Consider the following 21693-nt stretch of genomic DNA (forward strand, 5'->3'; position numbering starts at 1 on the left):
AAGACATTCCTTGCATTTTCGGCTTACGGTGGGTCAGATGAATTAGCAATTGCTCATGTAATTAAAAAACAGTCATCATATAAAACATTTTCATTCGTAGAAATGAAAATCAAACTTACAGAGGTACAACCTGCATGGATATTAAGAACAGTCAGGTTGCTTGCCTGTAACGAGTTCTTCGAGTGGTCATCTATGCATTCACACATACGGGCTCTGTGCCTGTGTGAAGCCTCAATCAGGAAACTTCTACAACTGAGGTATTTTGGTGGGAACCCTCCCCCTCCATCCCACTGCAAATGCTCTAACAGGTTCCCACCTAATCCCTCAGTTCCAAGGAGACTGCCAGTTGTGGTTCCCTTGAAACCCAGGGAACTTCAGTACCAACATAAAGAATGACATTGACCCCGAAGTGGGGATGGTGTGTGGGTTGTGTAAATGCACAGATGACTACTCGAACTCCAGTTATGGGTAAGCAACCTGACTTTCTTCTTCCTGGTATCTGTGCATATCACATATGGGTGATTAACAAGTTTACTCACCAGGTGGTGGGTCGGTGTCCTATCGCAGAACCTCTGACAGAACTGCTCGCCCAAAGGAGCAATCTTTCCTGGCTTGAACATCCAGATAGTAATGCTTAATGAATGTGGAGGAGGTTGACCACATCACAGCCCTACATACATCCAGCAATGGCACCCTTCTGTTGAACACCACTGAAGTTGTGACTGCTCTGGTTGAGTGTGCTCTCACTTGTCAAGTCTAAGCCTCTGAGCTCATAGGTTAGTTTAATAAGACTGTACCATTCATGATGCCAGATGCTGGGATGAAACAGGTAACCCCTTTTGGGAGGCCCCACAGCAGACAAACAAGCACTGGGATCATTGAAATGACTCCATCCTGGCTTGATAAAACGCCAGGGCTCTACAACCATACAACGTGTGCAATATTCTATTGGCGATGAAGATGAGGTGAAAAAAGCAGGAAGAACTGCATCTTGACCCAGGTGAAAATCCGATATGACCTTAAGCGAGAAGGCCATATTGGGGCGAAGCACCACTTTATCTCTATGAAAGAGTAAGTATGGGGGATCCACTTGAAGAGCGTATAGTTCTCCAGAATGCCAAGCAGAGGTGACAGCTACTAGAAAAAACACCTTTAGGGAGAGAAGATGAAGGTTTGCTGTAGCAAGTGGTTCAAACTTTTTGGGCTAAGTGCATGTAAGCTACAGACAAGCTCCATGCTGGCACCAAGTATTTCACTGGAGGGGAAAGATTCTTAATACCCCACAGAAAACGTCGAACCAAGGGGTGCAAGAAAACAGAATACCTGTCAGTGTGGGAACGTGAAGCCAAAATGACAGCTAGGTAAATCTGAAGAGAGGAGCATTTAAGCCCTTTCTCATGGGGGCAACAATAAAAATCTAAGAATGTCTGGAATAACACAGTGGACAGGATCAAAGTCATTCTCCTTAGCAAACGTGGAAAAACATGCCCACTTACTTGCATAGGACCTCCTAGTGGCAGGTTTCCTGGCTGCCTCAAGGATCAACTGGTTCAGAAAGATAAGCCTGACCATTCTAATGCCTTATGCTCCATGCCGTGAGACGCAAGGTAAGTGGGTTCCAGTGCCGAACTTTGCCTCCATCCCTGAAGAGCAGGGTTGGTACTAACAGTAGTTGAAAGTACTCTGCTCCGGACTGGCATAGGAGTCTGACAAACCATGGCTGCCATGGCCACCAAGGTGCAATCAGGATACCGTCCATGCAGTCCTTCTCCATCTTCACCATCACCGAAGTTAGAAGGGGAAATAGGGGAAACAGATATAGGAGGTATCCTTTCCAGATGTGGGCTAGCACATCTCCAAGGGACCTGACACCTTCCCAGCTGCAGACATTCCAGCATACTGTGTTCTCCTCCATCACAAACAAGTCCAGAGAGGGGTGACCTCATTGATGGAACACTCTGCTGTGTACGCTTGTATTGAGCTCCCATTCGTGAGACATTTGATAGGAGCAGCTGAGGTGGTCCACTAGGCAGTTGTCCTTGCCTGCAATGTGTATTGTAGTGAGGTCAATCCTTCGAGCAATGCACCAATCCAAGATTTGCGTCGTTAGACAAATCAGTGGTATGGCGTGAGTTCCCCCTTGCTTGTTCAGGTAGAATACAACAGTGTTGTCAGATGCACCTTGTATTTGTTGACCCCTAAGGACTACAGTGAAGGCCCATAAAGCCTTGTCAATGCTGAGAAGCTTCAAGGAATTGATGTGTCTGTAGCAAGCGTAGGATCGAAGTCAACGTAGTCACTCTGAACGTCTTGGGTGAAATGAAAGCGTTGACTCCTCTGAGATCCAGAATCAGGCAAAGCCCACCATCCCTTTTCAGCACTGTAAAATGCCAGGAATAGAAACCTCCGTGCATCTCTTGAGGAGAGACCGGTTGGATCGCGCCCTTTTAAAATAACTTGTCTATCTCTTTGAGAAGCACTTGAGATGGAGCCATGGTTCTGATGCCCAAAAAGGGAGGGAGAGCATCGAACTTGATTTTGTATCCTTGATGAACATAGTGAGAACCCAACAATCCATTGTTATATACTCCCATGCTGGAAGGAAAGCAGAGAGACGTGAGCTGAAGATGCAGAACTGGTCCGAGGGACGGAGTGGCAAAGGGTGACAGTCAAAGACGCTGCTTCTTCAGGAAGTGATTCCCCTTGCGATGTGACTGGAACTTTGATGTCAAAGTGAAATGGTGCTTCTGCTGCGATGCTAGTTGCTGATGGGCCTGGCGATCTGCTTGGGACCGAGATTGCTGGAAAACTGACTGAAAACCGGCTGTGCCTGTGAGAATCCCATCTTCCGTGTTGTGGTCCTCGCCTTCTGTATAATATCCATAGCCTTGTCAGTTTTGGAACTGAATAACCCCTCACCATCAAACAGAAAATATTCTATTCAGGAATGGGCCTCTTGCGTAAGTCCAGCTTACCTTAATCAGACATGCCTTTGCAGTGCTATAGCTCCCACCATAGCTTTGGCATCACAATCCACCTGGTGTCGAGCAGTGTTGATCTGCTGCCTCACTAATTTAGTAGCTTTGACTGAAACATACACACCAGCTCGTGCTGATCGTCTGGGAGGTAATCACATAGACAGCCAATCCTTCCACAGGAAGAGGTGATAGCGAGCCGTGGTAGCTTGGTAATTTGTGACTCGTAGACCAAGAGAAGCAGAGGAATAGATCTGTCTGCCCATTAAATCTAATCTTCTGCCTTCCTTGTCCACCAGAGATGAATGGACCTGATGAGACCAACCCTACAACAACTCAATAATGATGGTGGGGGATGAGTAAACAAACACCCCGCATCTTTCTCCTGCACATGATACATGCTCTCCAGTCTTTTAGAGGTCAAAGTCATGGAGGAGGGTACCTTCCAAGATAGTTGCACCACCTGTAGTAGGGTTGGCAGAAATGGGATGGCCAGCGGCGCACTCAACTCCGTATGGATCACATCAAACACTGGACCTTTAACTCTCTCAACAGGCTGCTGAGTTCCAAGACTAAGAGACTGGGCCATCCTAGAAACTTGTTCAGAAAAATGCCCCATATCCTCTGAAGGTGGTGATGGGTCCTGCAAACCCACAGCTCTGTCTGGCGAAGAGACTGAAGGAGCAACAGAGGAAACAGAGTTAGAATCCAACCGGTAATCCTCTGCTGGGGAGCAGGAAGAACATTCCTGGCTGTCGCAACGCAGAGGCTTAGTTTGAGGTGGCAGAGAGGGAGCTCTATGCTCAATCACTTTCTGAGTGTTGGGAGCCCTCGGTACCAACAGTCTAAGAGAAGGAGGAGACAGCACTGATGTCGGTGACAGCAGTGGAGGAGGTTGGCACACTCACAGTTGGTGGTGGTGGCAGCAAAAAACTCCCTTCAATCAGTGCCAAGACAGTGAAGCTGATGGAGAGAATTCCTGGTGATGTCACAGGAATCCTGGACAGGTATATTGGCCATAAGAGTATTAATAATGTTGATAGTAATTCCAATCGTCCCAATCATAGCAATGTCTCGAGGGCAGAGAACACTCTAATCCTTGCTCCCCATCTGAGTGGGGGGACCTAGTCCTGTCTTGATACTGTCTTGTCCAAAACTCAGGTGCTGGTTCACCTCTGCAAGAGTAGGCAGAGAAAACCAATTGTAGGGAATACTCACGGTAGGTATGCCTGCTCACCAACCAGCTCCTCCAATCTGCAATCTCAAGTCAGCATAAAGTCTTGCATCTCCCCTTCCGAAATAGATGCTATTGGCATCAGTACCGATGTTGCTACCGAGGGTTCAAGTCCCATCGGGATCGGTGATTCTAACATCAGCGGGACCATCAGTAGACGGGCAGTGATCTTAACCAGAGAAGGAAACTTTTTCAACTCCTTCCTCTTCTTCTTCTGGACTTCAGAAGACTTAGAAGTCTGTGCCTTTTTAAATAGCTTTTTAGCCAAAGAAGCTACCAAAAAGCATCCTGGGGTAGGAGAGTCAGGGCAGCCCATGGTTAGAGCCAGAGCTGACTGAGAAGATGAGCCCACTGATTTCTCGATCCTTTCTGCCTGAAGAGGCTTATCTCCCACCTTGGCTGTATCCCTTTGGTTGGTCTGATGAAGAGGCCGCTAACATTTTTTGGGTGTCTGCCGCCTTTAAAGCTTTCTCTTGGAGAATCACCTTGAGTCTATCAGCACATTTTTTTCACGCCTGCTTACTAAATAACACATGGTGATGGCAAGACTCCATGATATGTCCCCTCGACTAAACAAAGAAGACACAAAGAGTGTTCATCAGTTAGGGGAAGCTTACTCCCACAGCAGATGCACTTTCTGAAAGGGGCCTTAATGACCATATGCCCTAAGGTGCAATGTGATCAAATGACCACCAAAGGCCTAAAATAAAAAATAATACAAAATGAACAACTTGAAAGAAAGAAGGACTATAGGAAGAAAGAAGTAGAAAAAGCCAGAGAATTCCCTCAGCACATTCAAAATGACCAAGAAGTCCCTTCTATCGAGTGCTGTCACAATGGTGGTCAACAAAGAACTGAGGGGTTGGGTGGGAACCTATTGGAGCATGTGCAGTGGGATGGTGGGGGAAGGTTTCCCGAACTGAAACCTTCAGTTGCTCTAACCTCTAACTGCTGTAGAAGTTTCCCGAACTGAGGATCCGCGCAGGCGCAGAGCCTGTACATGTGATGTACAGAGACCACAAAGAAGAAAGTTTAAGTGTTGTATTAATCTGTGTGTGCGTGTGCGCGCACACGCACACATGCAGGATGACTTTTCCTCCTCCTCCAATTGTGCCCTTAAGGGAAAAGATTCCTAAACCTTCACGTATTCAGCAACCTGAATATTTAAGTGGCCATCCTGCCTTCTTCACAAAAAGAATCATCCTCAATAGTGCTGGTTCATATAAATCAGGGATGGGCAACCTGGTGCCCTCCAGATGTTTTGGACTACAACTCCCAGAATCCCTAACCTTAGCCATGCTGGCAATGCCTTATATTTATTTATTTATTTGTTTTTGTTTGTTTGTTTGTTTCTATACCGCCCAATAGCCAAAGCTCTCTGGGCGGTTCACAAAGTGGGGGTTGTGGTCCAAAACATCTGGAGGGCACCAAGTTGTCTATCCCTGATAGAGATTCTATGAATAGCATAAGCAATTACAAGCTGTCCTAAGCCACCTCGGACCACTGGGACATCTAACCTAGCACTGCCTACTCTGACTAGCAGTAAATTTCCAGAGTCCCAGCAGGAACAGGAACAATGTGGCCTGTGTAAACATGAGCACCGCTGTCATTCATGCCTTGCCCCACAAACGGCTAAAATTAAAGTTTTTACCATGCGTCGACAAACGACCCTCCTTCACCACTCAGTGGAGACTCCAACAACAATTCAAACAACCAGTGCAATTTCCGGGGGTCCCTGCTCTCCTGTATTAACAAGATTTAAAAAGCAAGAAGGGCAAAATTATTTCTGGCAAAAGAAATCTTAGTAAAGCTCTCTGAAAGACAAGTCAGTGTCAAAAATTTGTGCTGGGTAAGAAAGGGGATTTTATAGCATAACAGTGCCTTCCTCCACCCCGCCCCCAAACCCCAACAACTCCATCCCCCACCCCAAAATCGAAACTGAAGCTATTTTCAGAATATAAAAGTTATTGTAAAACATTTCCAGTACTAAAATGCTAGCTTATATAAAATGTTCTTGTAAAAAGTTACACTGGGTTCCATCTTATCCAAATTTAGTTAAATCCCTCTGAGCATGCCCAAGGTTTGGATGTAAGCCTTATAAACCCAATCCTATGCACATTTACTCAGAAGTAAGTCTTGCCAATCCTATGCATGACTTACTCAGAAGTCTCGCCAAATTCAACAGGACTTACTCTCAAGTAAGCATGCACAGGACTGCAACCTTTAGCATAGGACTGCACTGCAAATACTCATTAAAAAGTTTCACTCTATTTTCTGCATATATGTGAAAATTAGAATCAGCAGCCATAGCTATAATTTCCTCTCTAAATAAGGTGCTATTCTTCCCTGTAATCACAGGACGAGTCAGAGTCCCAATAATTAGAAAGCAGCGTTTTTCTTGGATCACATGACAGGTGAAGTAATCTGGCCCACAAGAGAAGTGATCCCAGCAAAGCTCAAGCCTTGCCTTGCATGCACCAGACAGACCACAAGGACGCTTTACAGCCAGGCAAGTGAAGATAATAGCAAAGCCAAGAAATGTAGAGAGGAAGAAGCAATGAAGAAGTGGGAGTAAGGAGACATCTTGCCCCCCATACAGCAAGAGAACACACCCTGAGCTAGGAGAAGAGTTGTGATAGGACTGCCTAACTACACTGGACATTTCTTCCTCTCCACAAGGTAACTGGAATGTGCTTGGAACCAACCCAAGTCTAAAGAGTGAGTAATAAACAGAGTGGAGAATGGAACCCCCTGTGTGATTTCTAAATGTGGAAAATTAAAAAGGAATGTACAGGACTTACACATGAGGTTGCTATACATGTACCCCAGTCATTGTAAGTCTCCACTGTAATGTTGGATAAAGCTGTTCTAAGAAGTGGACAAAGAACTTTCCAGAGGTTCTCTACCTGTAAATGAAGGCAGGCAAAGATGATATTATGAGACATATGTGACACCTGTAATCTCTCTCAGCACAGGATTTAAATTCTTACAAGGGTGTAGCAACATATCAATATGCAAATCCAAGCTGCTATCACAGCTCCTGCAGATTTTGTTTTGGAGGAACCACAGCCTAAGAACACAGAGTCGTTAAAGATTTGGGGGCCGCAGCCTATCTTAAAGGCTCCGAGAGCAAGATTCAAATAATCCTTATTATTTGTTCAGCATTTAAACCTCCTTAATCTCAACTCATGATTCTGATATTAGGAAAATATAATTCAAAATTTGATGTACTTGTTTAGGAAATGCCAAAAACTGATTAACACAAATTTACAATCTTTAAGTTGGGGGTGGGGGGGCGGACAACTTTCAAGTAGCTATGGGTGTTTTTTTTAATCTGAAATTGTATTATTTTTTTAATTATATACTGCTCTTCTTCAGGAATTAATAGTAGCTTTTTTAACTCTAAGGCAACTGGAATTTCATACGTATTTTTTAAAAAGTAAACAAAACATATACTACCTTTTCAAATGTCCAGTGTTTAGACCCTCTTATCAAACCAGCTATAATTTCAGCTACACACCGCTGGGGACTTTCATGGGAATCTATAGCTAGACGTTCTAAGTGGGGTTTCAATATGGGCAAGAAGGCATCATCAAAGTTTCTGAATAGGCCCTGTTAAAACAAGATGCAAGGTTTAGTGTAAAGCTTGAATATCTCTTATAACTTTTACAAAAAGATGTGTAATTTAACTGTTCTTCAGTGTTAACTCTTTAGAGCACATCAACAATATTTGAAAGGGAAGGAGCTTTTCCACCCACTAATACTATGCACACTTGTGAAGTTGTATTTTTTAATACAACATGTTATAGACATAATGTGGGATATTAGATTTAGCTTTAAAAGATGCACAAGCCAAGATCAATGGAAGAGCACTAGAAATCTGAATATGTAGTGGTGTATTTTGCTACCATTCCTGAATTATAACCCCTAAAGTGGCTTCTTAAAATCTGCCTAAGTTTGAAAAACAGTTTACTATGCTGTGTGGGAACTGAGGCAAGGGGCAAAACAAAACAGTTAATCCACAGTTATGGAGACATCTTTAATAATGGAAGTCTTACAGAAGGCAATGCAGTGAAAACATTGGCTCAGTTTTGACTGTCATTCAAGACTTCATAAATCATTGTTCATATTTGTGAAGCCAAACAGATCCTGTTTTGTTACCCAACATTGACCCAGAGTTCCTCAGTTTGAAAGTAAGAGGGAATTCTGAATTAATACAAGTCAGAAACTAAGTTCTGAAGCAGTGTGTGAAGGATGATGTGGAGGAGCTATGGAGGAAAAAATGGCCACAGCACTTGTTCCCAACTTCATAAACCATGGTTTATAAAACCTTGAATGATTGTCAGAATGGCACCAATAATATGTGGTATAACAGTTCCAAAGGCTTAACTACATGGGCCATTTAGAGTAGTGATTTTCCCGTATGGATCTGATCATTTTCTAGAAGAGGCAAGTAATCAAAATAATAGATAACTAGTTACCTTGAAGAGGCAAAATCTGCGAGGATTAAACTTGTCTTTTCCTTTTCTGTCTTCTAAAGAGAGAAATTTGATTAACTGCTCAACAAATTTGGGATCAGAAAAGTGATCATAAATGACTTGTTCCACCTGTAAAAAAAAAAAAAGAGGAAAAAAAAAGAAAGTAACAACAGTGTAATGAAACTTTAAAAAGCACTACTTTATTAGTATAACAGTCAGGATTGTGTTGGGAAAAATTCTGCATAGTGTATGGTCTCAACTTTGAGGCCCCTTAACCTTCAAATCAGTCTTATTTTTCCATGTCCATCAGAAGAACTGGAAGAGTTTGGAATTTTCACATTCTTGGCAAGGACAAAGTGTTCAAAAATCTTCAGCCTTCGAACTCCTCACGTGATTGTTTTCTACCACAATTTGTTATTTTTTCTTCCTTACCTTTCCATCCTTAGTTCAGTGAGTGTCTGAGTCAGCAAGGAACTTACCCACATACTGCATGAACCAGTGTGACAATAAACTAACCGATATGCTAAAATAATAGCCAGATCACCTACAAACAGCCAGAGAAAATCAACTTTGAGGGGGACCACTGTGCACTCCCTAACATGAGACCTTCAGTGGCAGGTACTGGGAAATACCTGCTTAAGACCCTAGAAATTCACTGCTTGGTTAAATGACCAATGGCCTGACAGTGTAATACTGCTTCATATGTTAAATTCTGTTCTCTTAAGAGACCAAAAGCTACTTCATTCATGTTTCCCTGATACAAAGGCCTGACACACATACCTGTGCATCGCATGATTTCTCTATACATCATTCTTGAAGTCTTGTTAACTGGCAGCTGAATACCTGAACTTACTCTATGAAAAAACCGCTGCATTTGAGGTGATGCTTAGACATACAGATTTATGATGGTCCAAACGAGAATTTTTTCATGCTGCAGTTAGAAAAGTATGCATGTGTGAACCAATGCAGAGAAGCTGTGTGTAGTTGCCTTCAACTGATATTCCCATGAAGGAAAATCACCAAGATGCTACATTTCATTCATAGATTGAATCCCCAAGACAGAAAAAACCCATGTCAAACATGATTGGAGCAGCCATGCAACTTATTAGCAACATGTTATTCTGTGAATAATTAGTTAAGTCATTATTTGCATTCCTATTTTAATTTGCATCTATGTGGAATCCAGATACCCCATGTGGGCTGTGACTGTTCAAACTCAACCACAAACACAAAGGAAAAAACATATACTCTCAAACATGAATCACACCAAGGGTTTAAAAGTATCACATTCACCTCTGATAGTTCCTTTCTATTTCTCCCAAGCTTTGGCTGTTCTTCTGCAGAAGCATAGATTTCCATATTTCTAAAAATTGCAAAAAGAAAAAAATTATCAGATAGCTAACAATATTTTTGACCCCAAAAACAAGCCATAGTAACACCAATTCCTGGTTCACCACTGCACTGTGTCACAACTCACAACAGCAGTGACAAAAGAAAGCAAAATTCTAGAACAAGTAAAGCAGTCAGTCTTTTTAAGAAGGAACACGGCCAAGTCTAAATTTAGATCCCACCTCACCTATTAGTTATATTTACATTCCCCAAAGAGTTAAATTAATATAAAAGATACATTGAAGAAATAATTTTGACTACCCTATTAAATCAAGTACAAGCAGGGCATGATGTTAATCAGTGAGATGTCTGGAAAGCACTCATGGTTTGATGTAGGCTCTGAAGTGCCTCAACTCCCTTCAATGTTAGCTGGAGGGGAAAGACAAGCCAGCACTTACTGAGGCCAGGTGTAGTATCCCCAGTGTGTTTTCTCCACAAAACAGCAGGCCGCCCAAGCCTGTTTAGTCTTTGGTACGCTGGCACTTTCATAATGCAGCCACTGGTTGTCGGGTCTGTCACCACCCTGAATATCAGGAGGCCGAGGGGCACCACCTATGAGTTAAAAAAAGGAGAGAGAGAAAATCACTGTCTACTAAATTTACTCACCAGCATGCACTTGGTATTTCCTGTTTTCATCTTGTGACTGCAGCTGTCAGCATTTTCCTGAGACAGGTAGTTTAAGAGTTTATGGATAATGTTTTTTGTATCTTTGACTCACATGTTTATTTGCATGTCTCTCCAGAGGGAATCTGATTATTCTGAGTAATCTATATTTTCTATAAATGGAAGTCATACAGCATTTGCTTTCAAATGGGAGTAAAACTACTCGAAGTGCATTATGAACTAAACCCTCTTGATTTCCTTATTATTATTTAATCAATACTACTGAAACAAACCAAGCACAACTATAATATGCCTACTAAGATACACAATATCTTAGGGGTTGGACTCGATGGTCTTATAGGCCCCTTCCAACCCTACTATTCTATTCTATGAATACTACTATAGGCTACAATTACTGCAAATTGGTTTAACTGGCCTCTGTCATACAAGAGAAACAAGAATTAGCACCTTAGAAGTGGGAGAGACCATTATTTAGTGTTGTGTGAATTGTACAAAGTTCAGAGGGCAGTTTTGCTCAGGAAACTTCAGCTGACTATGCACAAACCTATTGAATGTTGATTAGTTTTTTATTGAAAGATTAACAAAATATATTACAAGGGATGTTGCTAAATTTCCTCTTGATGCTGCAAGGGTAAGGGAAAGTTATCAAGATTTTATTAATTAGCCATATGACCACCTTTATTTAATTCCTTTTTTTTAATTAACCAAAATGCATGATGTAAGTGGCACGCATAATATTTTATTCCCCTATTTGCTGCTATTTTATGTTTATTTTGAAACTGCACTGGGCATGGTAGCTAGTCCACACAAAAAATTATTCACATGGAGAACCATCAAAGCAGCAAGCAAACCTCATACCTCATGGCAAAAGCAACTTAAGGATGCACAATTTTGCATTTTATTCGAGTACATATTTCAGTTTGCACTTTTACAAACTAATGAAAAGGTCTTATTAGCAGTTTATGGTGGCTTCAGACCTAAAATTGTTTTTGTTTGACACACTTACTGATTTGGAAAGGGCATATGGACACCTTTTTGTGAGGCCTCTTCAATTGCTTGAGGATGCCAGCTACAGCAGAGATTGCCATCTAAAAAGAAGCGTGAGGATTAACTCATGTATTTTACGAATTCAGTATAGGCAACTGCTTAATTACCAGCCTTCTTTTTAAAAAAGGAATCTAACACTGACCTCCTCTCTCCATCTCATACTACAAGACTACCCACAAGTGGACCACTGCTAGGTGACAAGTAGATATGCCCTTCCCACTTAGTCTGTGACTGGGTTTGGATGACATAACTGACAATGAGTTAGTTAACCCATGATGGTTTACTTAACTCACCATGGGTTATTGTGTCATCTGTTGGGAATTTTTTTTACCCACAATGGCTTAATCAACCAAAATAACCCACGCCAACAACCCACGGTCTGCAGTGCGATTTATTTAACCCACCGTGGATTATCATGCCATCTGTCCATCACTGTGGGTTATTTTGGCTGGTTAGAGAGCTGTGCAGCAAGAGCAGTCAAAACCACTGCAGCTCTGCTCTGGCTATGGATCACTGAAAGCGCTTTAGCGACCAAGTGAAAATGTGTCGTCTCCCCCGAACAGCTCAAATACAGGGTTGTCCTAATGACAAGCCCGCATTCGAGCCTGGGGTGGGGGATGTGTTTTCACTTGATCACTAAAGCCCTCAACCCTCTATTGCCAAAATGAAAATAGACTGAGGGCTTCAGATTAAATGAAAATGCACACACACACCCGGGATGGAATACAGGCTTGACATTAGGACAAGCCTGTATTCCAGCTGCAGGGGCATTTTCATTTGAGGGAGAATCCTCAGCCTATTTTCATTTTGGCAATGGAGGCTGGGCTGAGGACTTGAGATCACTAAAGCACTTCAGTGCTTTAGCGATCAAGCGAAAATACGGTTGATCATATGTCTGCTCCGGGATTTCTGCTCCTCTGGGGTACTTGCACAGGGTTTGGATGGTGGATCGGGTACCTCCCAACTAGGACATGCTGCATGTGAAGTTTGGTACTGATCCTGCAAACCCCCAAAGGTTTACCGCCACCACCCCCTTTTTGCTGAACTTGGGATTTCTGCTCCTGTGGTGGATTGGGCACCTCCCGACTAGGAGAGGCTGTGTGTGAAGTTGGGCTTGATCCTGCAAACCACCAAGGGTTTAAAGCCACCACCACTTTTTTTGCTGCAATTGGGATTTTCACTGCTTGGTGACTGATCGCACAGTGGTTTGATGATGGATCGGGTGCCTCCTAACTGGGAAAGGCTGTGCATTAAGTTTTGTCCAGATCCTGCAAATTTCCAGCACTTTAGAGGTGAAACAGCACCACTGCTTGGACGGGAGGACTGCAGCAGGAGAGGGGGCGGGGTAGGTCAAATTACACACAGCAGCTTAAGAAGATACTCACAGTAGCTTATTAGCCCAGTCGTGTGGCGGGGCATTGTGAACTATTTAAAAAATAAACTTCTGCAAGTAGCTTATTAAGCCACAATGGGGTTAATGTGACATCTGAATGCAGCCTGTATCACATTTTTATCCCATCCTATGTAGAAGAACTTTCTAGTCCATAAAGCAGCTTCAAGGACCTGAAAAGCAAGCATGCAAACCAGACTCTCTATAGAGCATTAGGCCTGACTCACTATTCTTCCCATTTAATTTTTCCTACAGATTCAGAAAAAACTTCCAATAGTTCACTGCAGAAGGGACCACTGCTCAGTAATACAGCACATGCTTTGCATGCAGAAGGCTCCAAGTTCAATCCCCAGCATCTCTACTCAAAATGATCAGGTTAACAGGTGATGGGAAAGACCTCAGCCCAAGAACCTAGAGAGCTGCTGCCAGTCAGAATAGACAGGAGTGCTGGGAGTTGTAGTCCAAAACTTTTGGAAGGCACCAGGTTGGGGAAGACTGGGCTAGATGGACAAATAGTCTGACTTGATACAAGACTACGTAGGAATCCTATGATCCCTATCTAATGATTTACTAAGGCCTAATCCATGCATTCACTTTGCACTACAGTTGCAACTCAAGTATGGAACATCAGGGCATTACCCGTGTGAAGTGATTCCCCTGTGTGGACTGGGAAATTCTGCCAGCCAGCACATAGCTGGAAAGTCTGATTTTTTTAATATTTGCCCATAATGTGGTAGTGTGCTGGGGCTCATTCACAACATCAACAGTAAATATCACTTCTTCATATGAATCTACCCCTTGGTTAAGTGTAATGGGATCAACATCAGCAACCAAGTTGCAGCAAGTATTTAAATCCACTTGTCATGTTTACCTTACGAACCACTAGAGCATCATGGTTGAGACATCCCACAAAGAATTTTACAGCTCTTGCAGGTAGCACTCTGTCATCTCTTAATAGCAGGGACAGAAAGCCAATGCCAATGTGCTCAAACTTCCAAGGGCTGAGGGGGAAAAAGAGAGGGATGAATAATCAAACTACACTATGGGAAGAGTGAATTGTACCAAACACAGTTTACTGCTAAACCAACTCCTCTGGCCACCATAACAGCACTCCACCCCAGTATTGGCACACAATCAATTCAACTCTCATTTGGACAACAAAAATATTTTTAGACAGCTTTAATTTTAAGGTAATATGTAGCAGTGGAGATTAAAATAAATTAGACATGCATTAATGTAGGAGGAAGTAGTCAGGATCTGAAAAAATCCAAAGGGGGGGGGATTGTCAGCAACAACTGAAAGTTAACACCACTTCCGCAATTGACAGCATCTGTAGAAAACAGCCACAGTATGTGGCCCTTCTAGGCTAGGCACTGACCGTGTTCATTCAAGATACATTCAAAATACTCATTTAGTGTGTGCTATAAATAAACAAAAGATTAAAAAAAAACACCCCTTCCAGCCTGCCTGCCAGGTAATGTGTGTATTCAGCCATAGAGAGGCTGAGCCGGTGATTCTTCTGAATAAGGGTTGTTTTGCACTTCAAAGAAACATGCAGCAGGGATAGTGACCTCCGCTTCAACATACTTCCCCTTCTGAGTTTGGTCTGAGTTTCTGAGAATAACAAATTCAACCTGCACCTAGCCCATAAGCCAGTGGTCCAAACAGCTTGGAATGTGGCAAGTGGGATGCCCTCCAGGGGGGCTGGGAGCGGCCAAGGTTTCATGCACGTCTGTGCACACAGGGAGAAGTGATAGCTCTTTGCTTTGGGAGTTTTGGTGGGAAAAGTTAATTTTCACCTGCACCTAGCACACAAGCCAGTGGGCCAAACAGCCTGGGCTTTGGGGGTTACAATGCCCTCAAGGGGGGCTGGGAGAGGTCAAGGTGTCATGTGCATGTGTGGAAACATGGAGAAGTTACAGCTCTTTGCTTTGAGAGTTTCTGTGGAAAACATCAGATTTTAACCCCGCCTAGCACAAAAACCACTGGGCCAAACTGCCTGAAATTTTGCATGTGGCCTCCTCTGGCGGGGAGGAGGTCCCCCAATTTCATGCCTGTATCATAAAAACAACGAAGTTATGACCGTTTGGTTTTCCCATGGGAAAACGCCAAAAATGGGCAATCCAGATATCTGAATCTCACTTTGGATTCGGATCTGAGTCAAAGTGGAGGCAGTCCAAATAGCATCCGAAGCGGATCGGGGGGGGGGGGGTCTGTGCACAGCCCTAATTCCTGGAGCATTTAGAGTCATCTTTCCTGGAAGCTGCATGCATGAATCTTCCCTGACCTCAGCTTTAGTCACAGGAGTAACCTGCAGGAGCACTCCCATATTTCAAGAGCCTATTATTGGAAGAAGCATGTCACACACAGCTCTACAGTAGCAATTTCTGTAGTGCAATGCAGATCGAACCTTAATCCAAAAGTGGTACCAGCAGAACATTCTCTGTATTTCCTTTGACTCCTCCTGATTGACCGTGAAGGAACTGAAGGAGTGGAGTATAGCAAGAGGGACACTGCTAAACCATGATTTCCTCAAAGTAGGATAATGGCATCAGAATAAATAACCACAGGTTGGGATTATCACAACCTGCTACTTTGAGTCAGAAGATAACTTGTGCTTTAATTCAAGGTAAACACAATTTAGGAAAAAAAAATATTAAGAACCAAAATGTGGTACATGATCAATCTTCAGACAACTTCCAACCAGTACCAGCTGACTTAAACGCAGGCTACTCGGAAGTAGCTGCTGGGCAAAGAATCATCAATGTATAATTAGCTAAAGTAATCACACTATTCAACTCCCATCTAGTACAGCCAGTGGGGGATTAGTTCTGCTTAGACCCAAAGGTCAGGACTGGGTGATCTTTTGATTCGTTTATATATGAACTGAAACCTGGCACAGAATTTAAATTATGGTGGAGGAAAGAACAGTACATAATATAATCCCACAGCCCTACTTAAAAACTTCTCAGTGCCTAAAGCACAATTTACATTTCAAAAAAGAGACTCACTACTGACATACTTACAGATTTCTTTGATCCACACAATCTAACAACTTGTTAACCAAGTTTTCATAGTTTCTGAAAACAAAAAGGAACATTCAGATATTACAAAATTTCAATAATATACAGGATGTCACCTGGGTTTGTGACAGTGCAAACAGAATTTGATTCTCTATGGCAAGAAAGGCACATGAAAGGCTTGTCACAAGTTGCCATACAAGCAAAATTTAAATTGAACACTACATGCTCCAGTATGCCTGTTATCGATCTAAAGAGCACTTATGAGGCAGACAAGGTAGCTATTAAATTTCCTCATTGTTTACAAAGAAAAGCAAAAAATTGTTGAATTACAAATAATGTGTTTAGGTTTCATTCATTTATTTATTTGATACATGCCCTGCCTTTCTACCAAAAAAATGGCATTCAAGGCAGCTTATAGATATAATGTATTCTGACTTCGCAATGAAATCTTTAACTATGGACCCTTTGCACTTACTGAGAGGACTCAACATTCCTTTCTTTCTGTCGCTGAATTCCCAACTGAATCTCCTCCGAACTGAGGCTTGTCCAGCCATTGTGTGGATCCCCTGATTTCTGCATGAGGACAGCAACCTCAACACATTTATCTGGAACCTAGAGCAGGAGAGAGACACAAACAAAACCTCTGACTGAATACTAATTTTACACCTTATATACCTATCACCTAAAATTAGTGTTCTCTGTAGTAACTAGATAGATGGCTCAAAGGCACCTTGTCATTCATGGTGGCTTCCCAGCACTGGTACAAAGAGAAAAATATACATGTCTGTCTTCCATATATGACTGTATACATGGTGTTGTACATGCTTCTTCCTGTTTATAGCAGCTCCACACTTTATGCAGCAAACAACTGCTGCATGTGCATGGGTATTCCACCCGTGGTTTCCACTGCTTCTGAGCTTCAGATGAGTGTAGACAGGTGTTTAACTAAACATGCATTACTTCACATGAACACCGTAGGAGATACCAGTGTATCACCAATAAACACAGCAATCATATTTTCTATATGACTACTGCTTTGATGCAGCAGCTCCGCCGCAGCAACTGCTGGACGGTCATTTAGCTTCCATATCCATTCCGTAATTGGCCTCATTAATCCCCAAAGCAGATGTTCGCCTATTTGGCCCACTTCATATGTTACATTGGCGGCGTAATCATCCAGCAAGAACAGAAACTCTTTAGGGACTGTTCTAAATGCTACCTGCTTCCCTGGCATATTGTTCTGAACCTAAGCTATTTCCAAATTATGTGGGAGCTACTGTATACAAGTTACTTACTATGCTGAGTCATGCCTGAATTATTTACATTCTTGACAGCCACCACACTGCCAGCATAACATTTGAAACAAGGGTTAATTCAGCACTGCCTTCGATACAATTCTACTTGCCCTGGTGGCCCACCCAGAAGACTTGTACACCCCACTGCTGAGTTTCAGGGTCATCATCAACTTTTAACAATATCTTCATGCAGCCATTCCTAAAGAGTTGCTTAGTGAAATAATTATTTCATGCTTACTGTAAAGTCCAGTCCTATTGTTTCATACTGCCGATGGATCTTCTCTGCAAGGTCATCAAACAGTCTAACAATGGATGGTTTTTCAAGAGACATTGCTTTGCTAAGTCCAGAAGTGACTATTGCAGGCCAAGTTTGGACAATGCAGTCCCAGTCATGAAGATTCGCCAGACACACTCCACTATGGTTTCCAAGAAGACAATACAAGGCACCCTATGGAAGATAAGTTTTAGAATGAATTAACAACCTAGAACTGAAGTTATAGTTTCAAAGAACTTCAGTAAAGTCTGTCTACTATTAGCTGCCTACATAGTAGTACTCTATACAAGTGTAATCTGAGAAATGCTGATTTAAATTACTTCTACTCAGAGGGAGTGGCAAGGCAAACTCCCCACACTGTTTTACCTAACAGTGAATATTCAGCACACTGAGTTTTGAACAGTGGTGCACACAAACTCGGTGCTTCTTAAATTACGTTTTAAAATCACTCTTTCATCACTTGCCTCACTCTGTTGATACTGCACAAATACTGTTGCAGATAATTCCTTTAAGCTTTATTGCTTTATATTATGGTTATATCTTTCCTCATAAGTAACAAAATGGAAAGACAGAGGGTATATGCAATTGCACATTTCCTAACCTTATAAGCCTCAAACTAGTACATAAAGCAGGAACACATTATTCAACTGAATGAATAACCCACTCCATACTAAAACTCTGGGTGTGGTAACAAAAAGACTAAAGACGAATCGAAACCTTTCAATAACTAAGCAGTTTAAACAAGCCGGAAATACTAATTCCCTTGTCCCCATCCTATTGGCTATCGCTCCCACCACCCCATCCCCAAAAGGGAACCAAGCTCACAATGTATGGGAGGAGGCAAGTCTTAGGCATACTGACATTAATGTTATTTGTTTTTCATAGTTACCATAATTCACTATGCACAGCTACTTAGGAGAAACATAGCCATTTCAAAGTCATATAGGTGCAACTTCAGAAACACCTCAAATACTAGTAGCCCAGAAACAACAACCTATAGAGAGAATGAACAGAAGCCTTACTTTAAACTGCTGCTGGGTGACATCGCGCCCATCCGGCCGCAAAAACTCCAGAACCAAAGGAATTATATCCCTGCAGCAAAAGTTGTAAGTCCCTAGGGCAGTGAAGAATGCCTGCTGAGCTTTGTTTCTGACCTAAAGAAAGAAACATCACAGACATTCCTATAGAAGCTGAATACAGGAACAAAAAGCTTCAATTTATGAAGTGATTTGTTGTGACCATAGCCCTGTAACCCAGAGCAGCAGCTTCCCCTGCCCTTGCTTGTTTTTCAAGCTGATTTCTGGCATTCATAAGAGTGCCCCCTTTGGATTATGTCACCTTCAGCATGGATTACTAGCCAAGTGTGTGCAGATGGGAAGATTAGCAATCCCCATGCCATGTGTGCAGAAGCGCCTTGCTCCCATAAAGTGGGATCTCTGGATCTAACACTAATTCTACCCAAAGTAAATTTTAATCCTGTTTAAGTCATGACAGGAAGTGGTAGAGTCCTTTGAAGAATGAAATGCACAGAACATTAAAAAGCATAAAGCTAGCACAAAAATATATCTCCCAGAAGTTTCAACCTAAAAGCAGAACAGCACTGCATTCCCAGCAAACACCAGTTTGAAAACTCCCTTTGAAGACTCAGGTTCATAGTTTGGGTGTACACCTGGATTCATCCCTACAACATGATGCCCATGTTTCGGCGGTGACCAGGATTGCATTTGCACAGCTAAGCCTAGGGCGCCAACCATGCCCGTTCCCAGAGATGTCAGATCTGGCCATGGCGACATGGATTTTGGATTCTTTTTACTCATGGACTAGCATGGCTATCTTTGTTTTTTTATGTTTTCATTACCTCTATTTTATTATTTTTAGCCACCATGAGAACTATTTTTAGTGGAAAAGCAGTATACTAAATAAATAACCAGAACCACTAACGTCCCATCCGCTCAAAATTGCCAAAGACTACATACACTCACCTGGCCATACGAACTTGTGGACAAACGCAGAAGGTCCCTAATCAAGTCCTGGTGTACTTTTTTATACTCACAGCCTTCAACAGTGAGCGTTCTTAGCTAAACAGAAAATGCCAAATTAAGACTTTTGTGTGTCTGTGCATTCACTTTATAAATACATGTTTATAAGTACAAGTATTACTAATTCAAGGGTGGCCAACAACCAAACATTGGCTGTACAGTAATGCACATTACCTCATGCTGCAACATGACCCTGTCAATTAGCAGTGCTCTGATATGCTGTTTCTTGCCTTGAAGCTGCAGACAAACAAAACAAGCAAACTCATTATGTATACATGAAAATACCATTGTACATACTGGGAATTTTCTCTCTGCCCTTACCTCAGATTTCTCAGGTTTTCCTTCTGGGTACCTCTTACTAGGCTGGTTCACATGCCATGGCAGCAAATTGTGGGCTCACTCCACATAAGCCACTTCCGTTTACTGTAAACCTCTGATCAGCAAGATAGGAGGTTGTCAGCATGATGTGTGAACCTCAACTGATGGGTTGTTTTAGGGGCTAAACCCAGCAGTTAACCCAACAACAAACCATGGGTTAACCACTGAGTTGTTTAGCAACTAACCCCTGGGTTGTTTAGCCCCTAAATAACCCATTAGTCCAGATTCACACATCACACTGACAACCTCCAATCAGGCTTATTGGAGGCTGTTTACAGTAAAATGGAAGCTGCTTACATGCAGCATGCATCCCCACAAATCCCCAGTTAAATAATCCATAACCTCATGACGTGGAACGGGGTCACCAATTAGTAATAAGGAAACCCCAGTGACCAATGTCATCTTCATTCATAAAAGACAACAACAACATGCAGATGAGACTATATGCCTCTGCTTTACGGTGCTTCCATTTTAACAACGGATTCAAAACATATTCCTTCATGGAAATTGTTATACACCTGAAATAAGCCTAATACTGGCCTTATTGTCTAATACTTGGTCTCAGAGTGATGAGTGGCCTTTCTGTTTATCTTCATAACCTTGTCCTTCAAATGAATACCCATTGGGCAAATTTGCTCAGAAAGCAGTACAGTTTCACAAGAAATAGTGTTTTACATATTTATGGTTTTTATACAACCTTTCAGCAAAAAGCAAAGTACGTCTATTCAATGCAATCAATAGCTGTTCAATTTTGCTTCATCCTCCTATTTTAGGTGGGGTTCCTGACTCAGAAGTTTGATATATGCAGCCACTGTTCATAGACTACAGTCAGCACAAGTTGACTTCACACGGATCATGGCCCAATGCTGTCAGGAGTGTTTCTGAGCACAGGGAGTGGGAGAGTAGTTCAGATTCTGAAGAACCACCAGACATGGGGGAGGTATTTTCGCAGGCTAGTCCAGACATGGCTAGGCCGCCTCCTCAGGTTTCAAAAGTCCAGCTGCAGGAGAAGGTTTCCTCTTCACCCCAACCCCCGTGAGAGATAGAGAACAGGGAGAGACGGGTGTTGGGGAATCTGAATTAATAGATGCCAGACACAGACGCAGAGCTAAGAGGGAGAAGGCTGGGGTGGAACTTAGACGGTCTACCCGACTGGCCTTGTGTGAACAGCTGCACCTAGAGACCTCGCACGCGTGGTCTCTAGGGTCTAAACCCTTAATTTAGGCTAGTGAGATTGCTTTCCTTTCAAATGGTGGGCAGCTTTCACAGCTATCTTCTGAACCCCCTGAAGGCATTTCCTTGTAGACTGAGAGTCACTGAGAACTTGCATCTGTATGACCCTTTGAAGAAATAGATTAAAGCCGTAGATTGAAGCCTCTCGTCTGTTTGATTTGGCATTTGAAGTTCAGTGGGGGCAAAAGGAATCCTGACAAATGCCCCCCCAAAAAATAGAAATTACATTTAATCATGCTCCGTAGCCACTACAGAGCACTAAAAGGGTCAAAATTAGCTTGAAAACAAGCAAATTTTGGCCCTCCATAGCCACT

At 42.5% G+C, this 21693-nt stretch overlaps 1 protein-coding gene across 1 annotated transcript in view; it reads right to left on the bottom strand.

Annotated features, from left to right (window-relative positions):
* Positions 1-21693, bottom strand: part of PSME4 (proteasome activator subunit 4) — a 106939-nt gene that overhangs the window by 14873 nt on the left and 70373 nt on the right. The window contains exons 25-38 of the mRNA XM_084829244.1: positions 19943-20005; positions 19712-19807; positions 18752-18883; positions 17694-17903; positions 16636-16772; positions 16164-16217; positions 14009-14138; positions 11707-11788; positions 10475-10628; positions 9981-10050; positions 8691-8816; positions 7669-7821; positions 7011-7115; positions 5861-5952 (exon numbers count right to left, since the gene is read on the bottom strand). Of these exons, the coding sequence (XP_084685370.1) occupies positions 5861-5952; positions 7011-7115; positions 7669-7821; positions 8691-8816; positions 9981-10050; positions 10475-10628; positions 11707-11788; positions 14009-14138; positions 16164-16217; positions 16636-16772; positions 17694-17903; positions 18752-18883; positions 19712-19807; positions 19943-20005 (1604 nt within the window). The remainder of the gene's footprint in view (positions 1-5860; positions 5953-7010; positions 7116-7668; positions 7822-8690; positions 8817-9980; positions 10051-10474; positions 10629-11706; positions 11789-14008; positions 14139-16163; positions 16218-16635; positions 16773-17693; positions 17904-18751; positions 18884-19711; positions 19808-19942; positions 20006-21693) is intronic.

This window comes from Heloderma suspectum, chromosome 1, assembly GCF_057233095.1.
Source record: "Heloderma suspectum isolate Gila_16-S chromosome 1, 16-S_ref, whole genome shotgun sequence".
In the NCBI taxonomy this organism is placed as follows: Eukaryota; Metazoa; Chordata; class Lepidosauria; order Squamata; family Helodermatidae; genus Heloderma; species Heloderma suspectum.